Source organism: Pan troglodytes, chromosome 15 (genome assembly GCF_028858775.2).
Source record: "Pan troglodytes isolate AG18354 chromosome 15, NHGRI_mPanTro3-v2.0_pri, whole genome shotgun sequence".
NCBI classification, from domain to species: domain Eukaryota; kingdom Metazoa; phylum Chordata; class Mammalia; order Primates; family Hominidae; genus Pan; species Pan troglodytes.
This window is the reverse complement of record NC_072413.2, coordinates 65,057,323-65,073,485: the sequence shown is the minus strand read 5'-3', so window position 1 is coordinate 65,073,485 and position 16,163 is coordinate 65,057,323. Positions and strand designations below refer to the sequence as shown.

The 16,163-nt window shown below is 34.8% G+C and overlaps 1 protein-coding gene across 25 annotated transcripts in view; it reads right to left on the bottom strand.

The window, feature by feature from the left end:
• The window catches only part of GPHN (gephyrin), a 672,536-nt gene that overhangs the window by 85,533 nt on the left and 570,840 nt on the right, over positions 1-16,163 (bottom strand). For all 25 annotated transcript variants that reach the window (XR_010151161.1, XR_010151162.1, XM_063793562.1 and 22 more), the window contains one exon: positions 6,784-6,876. Coding sequence is in view for 23 of the 25 variants with exons in the window: in XM_063793562.1 (XP_063649632.1) it covers positions 6,784-6,876 (93 nt within the window). In the remaining 2 variants the exon portion in view is untranslated. The remainder of the gene's footprint in view (positions 1-6,783; positions 6,877-16,163) is intronic.

Below are 16,163 nucleotides of genomic sequence, written 5' to 3'. Positions count from 1 at the left end.
TGCCATGCTGGTGTGCTGCACCCATTAACTTGTCATTTAGCATTAGGTATATCTCCTAATGCTATCCCTCCCCGCTCCCCCCACCCCACAACAGTCCCCAGAGTGTGATGTTCCCCTTCCTGTGTCCATGTGTTCTCATTGTTCAATTCCCATCTATGAGTGAGAACATGCGGTGTTTGGTTTTTTGTCCTTGCGATAGTTTACTGAGAATGATGATTTCCAATTTCATCCATGTCCCTACAAAGGACATGAACTCATCGTTTTTTATGGCTGCATAGTATTCCATGGTGTATATGTGCCACATTTTCTTAATCCAGTCTATCATTGTTGGACATTTGGGTTGGTTCCAAGTCTTTGCTATTGTGAATAGTGCCACAATAAACATACATGTGCATGTGTCTTTATAGCAGCATGATTTATAGTCCTTTGGGTATATACCCAGTGATGGGATGGCTGGGTCAAATGGTATTTCTAGTTCTAGATCCCTGAGGAATCGCCACACTGACTTCCACAATGGTTCAACTAGTTTACAGTCCCACCAACAGTGAGATTCTAAATTCTAACAAGCTGATGCTGAGGCTGCTGGTCCATGGATTACCCTTTTTGAGGAGCAGAGCACTATAAGATCGAACTGAATATAGACAAATTCAGACTAAGAGAAAATTTAAGGAATAAAAAAATTAGTGAACTACAGGAGTCCAAATTTTACATTAACACCAAGGTTTGTCTTATGAAGGCAGAAAAATAAGTATCAATCTATCTAACTTCCTGATACAGTCATGAGTCACTTAACAATGGGGATATATTCTGAGAAATGCATTGTTAGGCAATTTTGTTGTGTGAACATCATCACAGAGTGTACTAACACAAACCTAGATGGTATAGCCTATTATACAACTAGGCTACATGGTATAGCCTATTGCTCTTGGGTTACAAACTTGTACAGCATGTTACAATACTAAATACTATAGGCAACTGTAACACAGTGTTAAGTATTTGTGTATCTAAACATATCTAACCATAGGAAAGGTAATGTGTTGCACTATGTGACCTTACAATGGCTACAATCTCACTGGGCAATAGGAATTTTTCAGCTCCATTGTAATCTCATGGGACCACCATCATGTAAGAGTCTGTTTTTGACTCAAATGCTAATGTGGTGCATGACTATATTTATTTAAAAATATCTATGAAAGAAACAGATTTTAAAAAGTTGCAGTTTTTCAAGATGAATTCTACAAATTTAGGTAGGAGAGGGCAGAAGCGGAGGCATGATAGCACATGAACCTAGAGCTTGGAAAGAAAAAAAGAAAGTAAACCACAGTACGTCATTAGAAAAGATGAATAGATTTGAAGGACTTCTGCAGATTTAGAATTGTTTCCCTTGTAATTCTGACATATCTGCTAATGAATTTCTTTTCTGCTTTGCAACTGTAGAATTTAATTTGAAAGAAGTGATAAAAGCAATATAAACCAAACCCTAATGGCATATGCATTATGTAAACAATTAATGTTTAATGCAAGACCCTGAAGCTGTTCCTTCTTATTCCTCCTTTTTCTAATATCCAGAAAACACTTTTAGTTCTGTTCACCCATTTATTTGAAGATTTCTGGTTATATTATTTGATATGAAACTGATAACACTAGATAACTACTCATTGTGTACACAGAAAATGATGATCTTCAAATCATCTGCCATGGAATTATCCTTCATTTTCATTTTCCAGCCATAGTGATCTTTCTTTAAGTCTCTTGAAATACTGTATAGCTAGTCATTTATTTTCAATACTAAAGAGTCTCATCATTTCCACTTTAAGGCTGAACAAATTAGAGCACATAGAGATGGCATAACTTTCAGAGGTCCTAGGAAATAGTTGATAGAGAAATAAGGCAGAAGGAATAGTAAATTGTCTACTCTGCTTATAGAACTACACTGTCTGAGACTGCAAGAAGGGCACAGGGTAATAGTATTTATATGCATACTAAAGTTAAGATTATAGGAGGGGTTGGTAGGGAAAGGTAACAAGAGAAGGTGACAAAGCTGGAATAAGAGGATTCATACTTGCTGCAATTACACTCAAGTATTACATGAGGTAAATTGTTTGGAATTTTAAACTGGCTACCTTTTCTTATGGAACGCAGGGAGGTGGGCATAGGATACATGAGTAAGAAGGCATCGTGTATTCTTTACCATTATCTTCCAGGGAAAATGCCTATTAATTGTTAGTATTGGGAAAGAAGGCATTATTTTCATAAATATTTTCTTTTTGGAATTAACTAAACTAAATTACTCCAAATTATTTACCTGTTCACGTGAGTATGACTCCCATATCATAAGGCCCTCTTTTTCATTGAAAGTATCCTATAGTAGAGGGCAAAATAGGCTGTCAAATGAATTGCAGAACCAGTTGTAGCGAAAGAGGATTCAAATGGATACAACAAAAGCCCTGAAATATGATTACTGTTGAAAGAATAAGAACTAGGTCTAAGTCACAATGGCTGTGGATTGTCTATATTGAATTTTGGTGTATTCTAACCCACTGTATGTGAGGTAAATGCACAAAATGCTAATAGTGGCCAGGGGGTAAGTTAATGGGTAATTTTAAAATGTTCTTTTTGATTATTTTTGCATTTTCCATAAGTAATTTCAATCAGAATGTAAACAAGAAAAAAAAATTTTTAAATTCTCTCTACCCAAATGGCAAAACTTTCTCTTAATATATCTTTTCAGAACTGTATGTTACCTATGACTCTGAAAATAATTCCTGGTTTGTTCAAAATATTCCTTTTTTCCAAATGATCCCAAAATAAGCTCTGAAGGGATAAACCTTTCAAATTGAACTTTTTCAAGAAAGCTGAACTTGGAGTTCTAAGATATTTTTGCCCTTATTAATATCCACAAAGAAAGTGTGAGAAAATAGTCACCTACATCTATATAGGAGGATGTGAATGCATCAAGAGGATGATTAGCTTCATCAGTGTGAAGGGAGAAACAAAATCCAAAAATGTGAAGAATAAAAATACTGTATTGATTCAAATTGTAAATATGCCACTTTCATTTTTATTTTATCTACTTTTATCTTTCAAATTCACTCCCACGTGAATGCAGTTTTAGGTTTACAGGTCTTCCTATTATTTTATATTATCATCACTTTATTCCTGCCTTCTTTACATTCTATTCTTTCTTAATGTTTTATTTTGAGCTGTTTCTACTTATTTCCTTAGTCATTTTATTACTGTCTTGATTTTTGAACTCACATACCTTAAAGCAAGTGATCCTCCAACTGGTTTGGAGTTTTATCCCACATGTTTCTGAAGGATACTGGCTAATGCTTAGTGATCCAGAGCAAGTTAGCAACATCTTTACACCTAGAGGGTTAGCAATGCCCACGAGTGCCACTGGTTATTACTGGAAGGCCTAAGGTAAAGGCAGAGGAGAAGAAAATAGGGAGAATCAAGGGAGCAGGGAGAAAGGAACCAGAGTAAAGGAAGACAGGGGTAGAGAGAAGGAGGTACTCAAAGGAGGGTCTTAGCCACAATAATTGGCCTCAAGGATATTCTTTACCAAAACACTGCCTGGGGGTGGTATTCATAACAGAAAAGAGGCTAATGAATACATTTACCTTTAAAGAAATGAAAATCATCTTTATTACTAAATACAGTAAAAATCACTTTTAGGATTCATAGAGTTTATCTTCCTGAATTACAGACAAAAAAGTGAGGAGGTATAAACTGGAAAATTCAGCATAGTTCTAAGACCATGCCACTTGTCTACAGAAGACTTTTGCTTCTTTAATTATGATGTTCATATTGTATACACAGACATACTAACCATTCCTACTTTGAGATTTAACCATCTATGCAATGATTATCACTTATGTCGCTCTTATATGTTACATATCTTGGAGAAGTAGCAACCCTTTGCAAGAAAGAAACAATGTGAATCAGCTTCACGGTAGATAATCTCTTGGACTGTTTATAATGTGAGATACCATTTTAGATTTTTTTCTGGTGAAATAACAAAAAAAAACCTCTCAAACAAAAGCATAAATAGGATACTAAATGGTAATTTTACATAAAAATTTTTTGATGAGTTGTACAGTGTCAGAAAAGCTCATAAGGGCTAATTGCTCCCTTTGGCAACAAGAAAAGCTAACAGCAACCATTTTTTTTTTTTTTTTAATTGAGCTGCTGCTAGCTCATGTAAAAATCACAGAACAATATTCTGTTTGGGAATAATTCTGCCTCAAATAATTTATTTTCTCACTCTCTCCCACATTATATTACAAAGACTATAAAAAACAGACTTCTTTGTCTCTGGTGTTTCATCTACTGTAGCTGTTTGCTCTACTCTGGAAGTAAGAATTCTTTGTCATTTTATAGTAATCCTGTATGGCTACAAATTGTAAGATCAACACAGAATTTACTTTTTAGATGGGCAATAAGAAACTATTTCAAGCCAACAATGACACTGGGAAAAAAAAAGAAACTAGAAGAGCCAGTGAAGCTATCACAAGAATAAAATAATTTTCTGTCTGGATAATATTTATTCTAATCAACACTGTAGAAGGAATCAATTTGAAAGAATAAAACATAGGAGCCACTGGGAATTTGGTATTTAAGTTTTGGCTTTGCCAATTTCAGAAGTATTCTAATCTAGTGAGATCAAGCTGAATGAAGTGAGTCCAAGATAATCTTCCTGAGAAAGAATACATTAGTGGAAATGAAAAAACATAAGCTCAATCTCTCTACCATTTTATTTACACAGAAAATGAGAGTAGCAATTCAAATGTTAGCCGTTTTTCAGAGATAGTTTAAGAAAATGTATTTATAATAGTGATAATAATGGTTACTATCATTAAACATTTTAAAAAACAATTATCAAGTGTTTTTTTTTTTTAAATGTGTGCCAGGTAGTTTACTAAGGCTTTCTACAACTAATTAATTTCTACAATTAATTTTTAATATAATTCTTACAACAACCTGCTGGGGTAAGTATTGTTGTAATTATCATAATTTTAGAGATAAGAAAACTGAAGCTAAAAAATTTAAGTGAGCTGCTCAAAGTTACACAGATGGAACTGGTACTAAAACCCAGATCACTTGAGCTTTGCTCAATGCCTGTAGCCTTAATCATTTGCTATGCTATCTCCAACATAAAAAGATAACTACTAAGAGATGATGGAATACAGAGGAGATTAATGAAGTATTTAATTACAAGAAAAAGGAAATTACAGGTTGATCATCCTTTATATGAAATGCTTGGGACCAGAAGTATTTTGGATTTTGATGTTTTTCAGATTTTGGAATATCTGCATATATATAACGAGATATCTTGTGGATGGGACCCAAGTCTAAACACAAAATTAATTTATGTTTCATATATATCCTATACACATAGCCAAAAGGTAGGTAATTTTAAACAATGTTTCAAATAATTTTTCTAAACAAAGTTTTGAGTGTGTTTTTATGGTGACCCTTCACATGAGGTCAGGTATCAAATTTTCTTCTTGTGGTGCCATGTCAACACGCAAAAAGTTTCAGATTTTGGAGTACTTCAAATTCTGGATTTTTGAATTAGGGATGCCCAACCTGTATTTTCATGGCTAAACGCAGCTAAAAAAACCAAAACCAAAACCAAGTAAGAGACTCCATAACTCCATATCTCATGTACCCCATTAAAAAGGAATTGGCATGCTTAACAGCTCTGATAAACTGAAAAACTTTTTTAACATGTTTCTTCAATGATATCAACCTTGAATTAATAACCAATAACATAATAACAATGTATCATAGTTTGAAAATCACTAAGAGAGTAGATTTTAAGTCTCACTACAAAAATGATAAGTATGTGAGGTAATGCATGTGTTAATTAGCTCAACTAAGCCATTCTACAATGTGTACTACATATTTTAAAACACCATGTTGTACATGGAAAAACAAAAACAAAACCAAAAAAATCAACAACAGTTTCTAAGCAATTCAGAATTTACATTTGGGTTCTTAGATTGGAATTTAGGCAGAAAAATGCTATTTAGTATTTGCTTTTAAGCTTTATGCAATCTCAGGCAACTTTGTGGGAGCTGCTGGGGCGCCAGAATTTTGAAATATGATGTCTTCTAGAGAATTAGAGGTTTCCCTCATGTCTGCTTTTCATGAAGCCCTTTACTGATGTTTGAGTTGAAAGCAGAACAGACCACCTCAACTTTATCCTTGTGTTGGGAATCTGCTCTTTTTTCTTAGACCATCAGATGTTTTCAACTAGAAAACATCTGGAAAACTTTCACACTAAGAATGTATGCTGTCTGGCATGTGTAGGAACGGAAAGAATAAATTGAAGTACAGTGTTTTAATTTTATTCCTATATATTTATTTGTAGCCAAGAATTTCAGTAACACAAACGATAAACACTTGATGTGACAGATACCACATTTACCCTGATGTGATTATTATGCATTGTATGCCTGTATCTAAATATCTCATGTACCCCATAAATATGTATACCTACCATGTATCCACAAATATTAAAAATAAAAAATTTAAAACGAGAATTTTCATGTAACTTTTGTTTACCTCAAAAGTTTTAATCAAGATTGTGCCAGAAAATTTACAGGTGCAGATTAACATGGTTATCTGTGAATGAAGTTATTTTGACAGTCATGGGGAAACAAACCTAACAGTTGCTGGGTGCTTGGGCTAAGCCAAAAATCTGAAAAAAAAAAAAAGAAAAAAAGAAAAAAAAATACAGTGTCTGATTATGTTTAAGAAAACCAAAATATTTACCTCGGACAGCATAGCCATCTTTTACTGATGCTGGGAAGGGGGGTAAATTGTCTTTTGCATATACATCTTGAGCAAGGACTCGCCCCATTCCATCTGAAGGAAGAGAAAAGAAGGAAAATGTAAATATGGAGAGCAATGGGTAAGCAGGCAGTCATAAACAAGATGGGCATGAGTGCTTGTCTGACACAGCTTGTAAATGGGCTCAGTCAGAACTCCTGATTTCTGTCCCAAGAAACAGGAGATAGAAGAGATGCATTCTGGTGCCTGAAATAAAAGATTATACTCAGTCAATTCATGGCAATGTTTGCAGAGATTATCTGAATATGAGGTGCTATACAGTAATCAAAGATGTGCTCAGTTGATGTGTCAGTAATCCTTTAACAACCCAAATGTGATCTTCTTTAAAAGGAAAGCCAACTTTAAACGTTTTCATACCCATTGACCTAGTAGTTTCACTTCTAGAAATCTATCGTAGGAAAATGGATAAATGTTTCTGTATATGTTTATTTCACAGTTGCTTACAATAGAAAAAATGCAAAGAAACCAAACTATCAACAATATAGGTACTTACATAAGAAATGATAGATTCTTAAGGTAAAATATTATGGAGGCTAAAGTAATATTTATGAAGAATATTCATTGACATAGGAAAATTCCTATGATACATATTTTTACAACATGCAAAGTCAAATCTGCAGCATATAGTCTTAACTGTATTAAGATATATGTGTATATATCAGTAGAAAAGAAGGAAAGAACATACATGAAAATATAAAGCATTTATTACTTCAGAATGTTAGATTTATGTTTTTTATTCCCTTTGCTCTACTTTTCCCAAAATTTCCATGTTTTCTACAATGAATGCATCATTTTTTAATCCTAAAGTTGTTTTTTTCTTAAGAAGAGAAAGCTTAAAAAAAAAAGGAAGGAATATCCCAGTCATTCCATTTGAGTTTTAGCCTTTGATTTTGGCTTCATTAATTGAAATAATTTAGTGCCTATAAGAAGAGCACTAGTAACCTTTTGTGTGAAGTAAGTATTCAGACTACTCTGGAAGAAAATCACTTTTGGCTCAGAAATTTGAACTAGTGCCAATAAGAATAAAAGTTTCAGGAGTCATAACCAATTCCTGAAATCCTCTAGTCAGAAACTGTCTTTACTGCTAATTTAAAAAAAGGAAAGCAAAAATAAATGAGATTAAAAAAAGAGGAAGAGGAAGGAAGAAAAGAAACCAAGACAAGTAATATAGGACTTGATTTACATGAAGTATTTGTATAATTTATAAAATGTCATTGTTTCCGGAGCTGGATAAGTGAGTCTGTGTTTTTTATCTTTGACCTTCTTAGCCACCTAGGGTCTCTGATTTCCAGATCCTAGGACCTAGAAGTAAGTGTAGAGAGATTTTTAAATTTATATTCGGACCATCTGATGTTCAAATTTCTATTCTGAATATCACTATATCCTATAGTGATATTGACTCTTCCGTTTTGGCATCTGAATTGGAAGGGAGAACTTAGCAGATTCTACCTTCAGATACTCCTAGGATGTTGAAGCTATTCTGGAGCTATACTGGAGGTTTGGGCCATACTATGTCAGACAAGCGAAGTGGTGGGACCATAGGGTCTAGTTTGTATTCACATATATAACATTAACTCTCACATGAACCTGAAGCTATATAGTCCCTAGCAGTGGGCCCAGTGGTGCTTGTCCAGGATCACAGTAAACCTCATGGGATGGTTCCTTATCTGGAAGTAGTTTGTCCTGGCACTGGGGGGTGTAGATCAAAATGTAAGCTATACATCAGCTCAGAATCTACATGAATGACTTTGCTGGGATTTTGAACAGTGCACTAATAGTGGTTAATTATCAGAGATAGCACAAGGGCTGAGTTTTTCTGGTGGCTAGCCCCAATGATATAGTAAATGTTTATTAACACTGTATGAATTACATATATAATCTCACTTAATCCCATGAAAATCTAGTAGAGCACTGTTATGTTCATTTTACAGGTGAAGGAAGAGAATTTTTTTTTTTTTTTTTTTTTTTTTTGAGACAGAGTCTTGCTCTGTCGCCCAGGTTGGAGTGCAGTGGTGGGATCTCGGCTCACTGCAAGCTCTGCCTTCTGGGTTCACGCCATTCTCCTGCCTCAGCCTCCCGAGTAGCTGGGACTACAGGCGCCTGCCACCACACCTGGCTAATTTTTTGTATTTTTAGTAGAGATAGGGTTTCACCGTGTTATCTAGGATGGTCTCGATCTCCTGACCTCATGATCCGCCCACCTTGGCCTCCCAAAATGCTGAGATTACAGGCGTGAGCCACGCGCCTGGCCGGAAGAGACGTTTAAATACAGTAAGTACTTACCCACAGCAATATATTTCATAGGTGGCTAAAGTAAGATGGAAAAACTAGATTTTAGAACTTTTCAGCCATACTACCACCATAGTAATAACTACTACCACTCATGTTCCCTCTACCCACTGCTCTTCTTTATATCCCTCACATTTAAAAAGTTGCAAGTTAAAAAATTAAACATAATTACCATATAAACCAGCAATTCCATTTCCAGGTATACATCCAAAACATTAAAAGCTGGGAATTGAACACGTATTTGTACACCCATATTCACAACATTATCCACAATAATCAATGGTGGAAGCAACTCAAGTATCCATTGACAGATGAATGGATAAGCACAGTATGGTATATACATACAGAAATATTATTTAGCCTTAAAAAGGAAGGAAATTCTGACTATGCTACAACATGGATGAATCTTGAGGACATTCTGCTAAGTGAAATAAGCTGACCATAAAAAGACAAATATTTTACGATTCCACTTACATGAGGTACATAGAGTAGTCAAATCACAGAGATAGAAAGTAGAATGGTGGTGGCAGGTGCTGGGATGAGGAGGGAAAGAAGAGTTAGTGTTTAATGGGTATAGAGTTTCAGTTTGGGAAGACCAAAAAGTTCTAGACATGGCTGGTGGTGATGGTTACAGAACAATGTGAATGTACTTAATGCTATTGAACCATACACTTAACAATGGTTAAAATAGTTAAGTTTTATGTTATGTGTATGTTATCACTACATACACCATCATCAACAACAAAAAACTACAAATCTGTTTGCCATAAGAATCAACAGTTAGTATAGTCACTTTTACACCCTAAGTTCTTGCCAGTAGCCCCAAAGAAACAGGCTCAGCATGGCTCTCTTTCTTCCTATATTCTAAGACAGGGGCTTTATATTCAATATGCTAAGTTTGAAAGACAGTTGATACTGACAGCTGTATTATAGATCTCACAGTGTCTTGAAATGCACATGAATGAATTATTTGACCACTCTGAGGAGAGAAATAATGATTATCTTCTGCTTTTACAAGATTTAGATACGTGGAAGTAGAAGAAAGTGGAGTAAGGTCTCACTGACGATTTGGATAAAAGAATATCAGCTCACTTGATTTCTGTCTTGAATGCCTGAGTTGTTCATATATCTTATTGTGCAATTCCATTCTGGAAGGTTCCTATGGTATAGAATCTACTCAATAATAATTTGATAACATTTGATTCTGGAATCTAAAAACTTTGTTCTGGTAGTTTGCAATAATATTTACTCCCCATTCTAACATACACATAAATACTAAAAAATAACCCTCAAGTTTCTGAGGAGGCTCAAATGAGAAAAATATATGTATGACAAGGAATAATGTAGTTATTTAAATGCTACAACCCACCAAAACTTTAGTAGGCTAAAAATTAATAAACATATCCTATTATAATAATTCTGCAGTGCTAGTTTAAGAATCGTTTAGCACAATGTGGGAAATATTTACACTGCGATTGACCTTTATTTCTGACAAATGTCCAGTTTCTGATACAAAGTATGATTTGTCACATCTTAAACATTCTGGGCTTTTTCTAGTCTGTGCTTTTGCAGATCATGTTGCATTGGACAGGAAGGCCTTTTTTCTTTCCTTTTTCTCCTCCTAGTAAGTATCATGCATCTTCAAGGTTCAGCTCAGATGTTACCTCTTTGATCTTCTGTCTCTTACCAAGGCCAACAAGTTCACTGACTGATTTGCTCATCCATTCATCAAACACTGGGAACATAATATATGCTAGACACTGGAGACAAAAATACCCGTAGGGCCTGGCTGATGTCCTCAAGGAATTCACAAGCACAGTGCATGAGAGAAAGAGAAAGACAGAGAAATAGAGATGATTACAAGATAGTATGACATAGACAGTGGCAGGAAAATGTACAGGGTGATATGGGAGACATACAGAAAATCACCTAACCAAAAACTTGTGGAACATCTAGAAAATCTTCCTAGCAGAGATAAACACCTGAGCTGAGTTTTAAAGAGTAACTCAAAACCAGGTAGGAGAGGGGGGCGTTTTAGACAAATGAAACAGGATCAAGGGAGTTTAAACCTAATTTTGTAAAAATGGGAATCCAATGAGGGATTTTTAAGCAGACTAATGACTTCAAGTTAATTTACTAGCATGATTTAAGTCTCTTGAAAGGTAATGAGATTTGTCTTTTTGGAACTTCTTTGGTGATAAAACAGAGAATTGGTTGGAGGGACTATATTTACTCTTAATATTTGCATAAGATTTGTAACCATCTATTTTTGCACACTTTTCATATTGTATTGTGGCTGTTTGTGAAATTGTCTTGACTTCTGCATCAGGCTTTGAATTCTTTGTTGTCACAGTATATATCATTCATCTTTGTAACCCTAGTATCAAGCACAGTGTTTGGTATGTAAAAGGCACTCAGTCACTGTTTGAATGACTGAGTCAATGAATGAGTGCATTAATGATTATGACTACAAGAAAATATCAGATAAGTAGAGAAAAAGGTCATATCAATCAAATACAACCAGCTTCGATCAAAGAGGATATAAAATAGAGAAGGATATTTTGCTAATCTCTAATCTCATTTCTTTGAAGCTGTACCCCCTCTCTAGCCAAGTCATGTTTCTGTATATACTTGCTCACCTCCATGCATATGGTCAAGGCTTCCCTAAACTCAGACTGTTATTTTCCTTTTTGCTGCCAGTCTACATCCGTTATCTATATCAAGACTTCATTCAAGATAGTAAGTTCTCCTTGATCATTGCCACTCTGAATACTACTCATGTATATATTTTTTGTCAACTATATATTCAATTTGTAATATATCAGTGTATTAGTCTGTTCTTGCACTGCTATAAAGAAATACTGAGACTGGGTAATTTATAAAGATAAGAGGTTTAATTGGCTCACAGTTCTGTAGGCTGTACAAGAAGCATAGTGGCTTTTTCTTCTGGGGAGGCCTCAGGAAACTTACAATCATGGCAGAAGACAAAGGGAGAGTGGCACCTCACATGGCCAGAGAAGGAGCAAGAGAGAGAGGGGGCAGGTGCCACACACTTTTAAACAACCAGATCTCAAGAGAACTCACTATCATGATGACAGCACAGCTCCAGTAACCTCCCACTAGGCCCCACTTCCAGCACAGCACTGGGAGTTACATTTCAACGTGAGATTTGGAGGGGGGGGGCATAGATCCAAATACTATCAATCAGTTAGCAACTATTTGCAAAATTGACATGTAAGAGGTCTCACGTTGGTGTGTGTGGTTCCTCAAGCTTTTGAAAGAATTGCAATTTTTATTTCCTTTGTGTCTACTCAAAGCAACAAATATAGGTCTTACTCAAAATGTCTTTTTCTATCCTGGACTTCCAGAGCAGTCTTTACTTTTATTTAAGTTCAATTCTTCTTAAAAACCAAGGGCAAACTGAAAATAAGTGAAAACAAATGCCACACAAAAACTTGAGCATAATTATTTTTAACATCATTTTTCATAATAGCCAAAAGATGGAAACCTAAATATCCATCAACCTATGAATGAACAAACTGTGGTATATCTGTGGTACATCTATACAATGAAACATTACATAGCCATAAAAAGAAATGATGTATGTTTGGAAAACTACTAAACATTGCTGAAAGAAGTAACAGAGACAAGTAAATGGAAAGACAGCCTGTGTTCATATTGTTAATGTTCATACTACCCAAAGCAATCTAGAAATTAAGTGCAATCCTATCAAAATCCCAAGGACATTTTTTATAAAAACAGAAAAACTCATCCTAAAATTTATATGGAATCTCAAGGGACTCCAAATAGCCAAAACAATTGTGAAAAAGAACAAAGTTGGAGGAGTCATGTTTCCTGATTTCAAAACATATTATGAAGCCACAGTAATCAAAACAGTATGGTACTGGCATAAACAGACATATAGATCAATGGAATAGAATAGAGAACTTAGAAATAAACCTTCATGTGTATAGTCAAATGATCTCTGATAAGGGTGTCAAGACCACTCAATGGGGAAAGGACAGTCTCTTCAACAAATGGTGCTAGTAAAATCAGATACCCAAATGCAAAAGAATAAAATTGGACTCTTACAATTATACTATATACCTCTACAAGGAAAACTACAAAACACTGCTGAAAGAAATCACAGATGACACAAACAAATGGAAACACATCCCATGCTCATGGGTGGGTAGAATCAATATTGTGAAAATGACCACACTGCCAAAAGCAATGTACAAATTCAATGTAATTTGCATCAAAATACCACCACCATTCTTCACAGAACTAGAAAAGACAATTCTAAAATTCATATAAAACCAAAAAAGGAGCCCACACAGCCAAAGCAAGACTAAGCAAAAAGAACAAATCTGGAGACATCACACTACCTGACTTCAAACTATACTGTAAGGCCATAGTCACTAAAACAACATGGTACTGGTATAAAAATAGGCACATAGACCAATGAAAGAGAATAGAGAACCCAGAAATAAACCCAATACTTACAGCCAACTGATCGTTGACAAAGCAAACAAAAACATAAAAGTGGGGAAAGGACACCCTATTCAACAAATGGTGCTGGGATAATTGGCAAGTCACATGTAGAAGAATGAAACTGGATCCTCCTCTCTCACCTTATGCAAAAATCAACTCAAGTTGGATCAAGGACTTAAGCCTAAGAACTGAAACTATAAAAATTCTAGAAGATAACATCAGAAAAACCCTTCTAGACATTGGCTTAGGCAAAGACTTCATGACCAAGAATCCAAAAGCAAATGCAAGAAAAACAATGATAAATAGGTGGGACTTAATTAATCTAAAAAGTTTCTGCACAGCAAAAGAAACAATCAGCAAAGTAAACAGACAACCCACAGAGTGGGAGAAAATCTTCACAATTTACACATCTGACAAAGGACTAATATCTAGAATCTACAAGGAACTTAAGCAAATTAGCATGAAAAAACTATCCTGTCAAAAAATGGGCTAAGGACATGAATAGACAATTCTCAAAAGAAGATATACAAATGGTCAACAAACATATAAAAAAAAATCGCCAATGATCAGGAAAATGCAAATCAAAACCACAATGTGATACCACCTTACTCTTGCAAGAATGGCCATAATGAAAAAATAAAAGAATAATAGATGTTGGTGGATGTGGTGAAAAGGGAATACTTTTACACTGCTGGTAGAAATGTAAACTTGTACAACCACTATGGCAAACAGTGTGGAGATTCCTTAAAGAACTGAAAGTAGAACTACCATTTGATCCAGCAATCCCACTACTGGGTATCTACCCAGAGGAAAAGAAGTAATTATACATGAAAGACACTTGCACATGCATGTTTATAGCAGCACAATTTGCAATTGCAAAAATATGGAACCAGCCCAAATGCCCACCAATCCATGAGTGGATAAAGAAATTGTGGTATATGTATACCACAGAATACTACTATTCAGCCAAAAAAGGAATGAAATAATGGCATTTGCAGCAAACTGGATGGAACTGGAGACCATTATTCCAAGTGAAGTAATTCAGGAATGAAAAACCAAACATTGTATGTTCTCACTTATAAGTGGGAGCTAAGCCATGAAAATGCAAAGGCATAAGAATGATACAGCGGACTTTGGGTACTTGGGGGAAAGGGTCGGAGGCAGGTGAGGGATAAAAGAATACAAATTGGGTACAGTGTATACAGCTTGGGTGATGGGTGCACCAGAATCTCACAAATCACCACTAAAGAACTTACTCATGTAAACAAACACCACCTGTTCCCTAATAACCTATGGAAATTAATAATAAGAAGAAGACAGTGAAAAAAACAACAACAAAGAAAATTAACTCAACCTGCATTAAAGACCTAAATGTAAGACCTAAAACTATAAAACTAGAAGAAAACAGGAAGTAGTTCATGACATTCAATGTGGCAATGATTTTTTTTTGGGATATGACACCAAAAACATAGGCAACTAAAGCAAAATAGACAAATGGGACTACATCTAACAGAAATATTTTGTGCATCAAAGAATGCAATCAACAGAGTAAAAAGGCAACCTATGAAATGAGAGAAAATAATTGCAAATAATATATCTAGTAAGAGTTAATATCCAGAATACATAAAGAGCTCTTACAACTCAACAACAAAAAATCACATGAATTTAAAATGAAAAAAAGACTTGAATACACATTTTCCCAAAGATGCTATGCAAATAGCCAATGAGAATATAAAAAGATGCTCAATATCAGTAATTGTCAGAAAAATGAAAGTCAAAATCACAATGAGAACATCACCTTACTTATTAGGATAGCTACCATCAAAAAACCCAGAAAAGTTTTGGCATGAATAAGGAAACTGAAACCCTTGTGCACAGCTGGTGGGGTTATAAAATGGTGTAACCACTTGTAAAATTGTATGGAAGTTCCTCAAAAAATTAAAAATAGAACTATCATATGATCCAACAACCCCACTTCTGGGTATGTATTCAAAAGAATTAAAAGCAAGGTCTTGAATATGGTCATATAAACCATATTCACAATAGTCAAGAGGTGGAAGCAACTCAAATGTTCATTAATAGGTGAATGAATAAACAATTAAAGTAGTCAAATTAATAGAAAAAAGTAGAATGATAGTTATCAGATGCTAGAGGGAGGTGTAAGAGTTATTTAATGGATAGAGAGTTTTGAATTTGCGAATTGAAACAATTCTGAAGATCTGTCTCACAAAAATATGAATATACTTAACATTGCTGAACTTAAAAATGGTTAAGATGATAAATTTTGGGTTGTGTTTTTACCACCACAACAAAAAAGGAATGAATTACTGATACATGCTGTAACATGGATGAATCTTGAAAATATTAAGCTAAGTGGAAGAAGCCAGTTACAAAAGACCATGTATTATATGATCCTACTTATATGAAATGTCCCAAATAGGCAAATTTATAGAAACAGAAAGTAGACTAGTGGTTTATTTAGGGCTAGAAGTGAAGATGAGGGGATAGGAGGATGATTG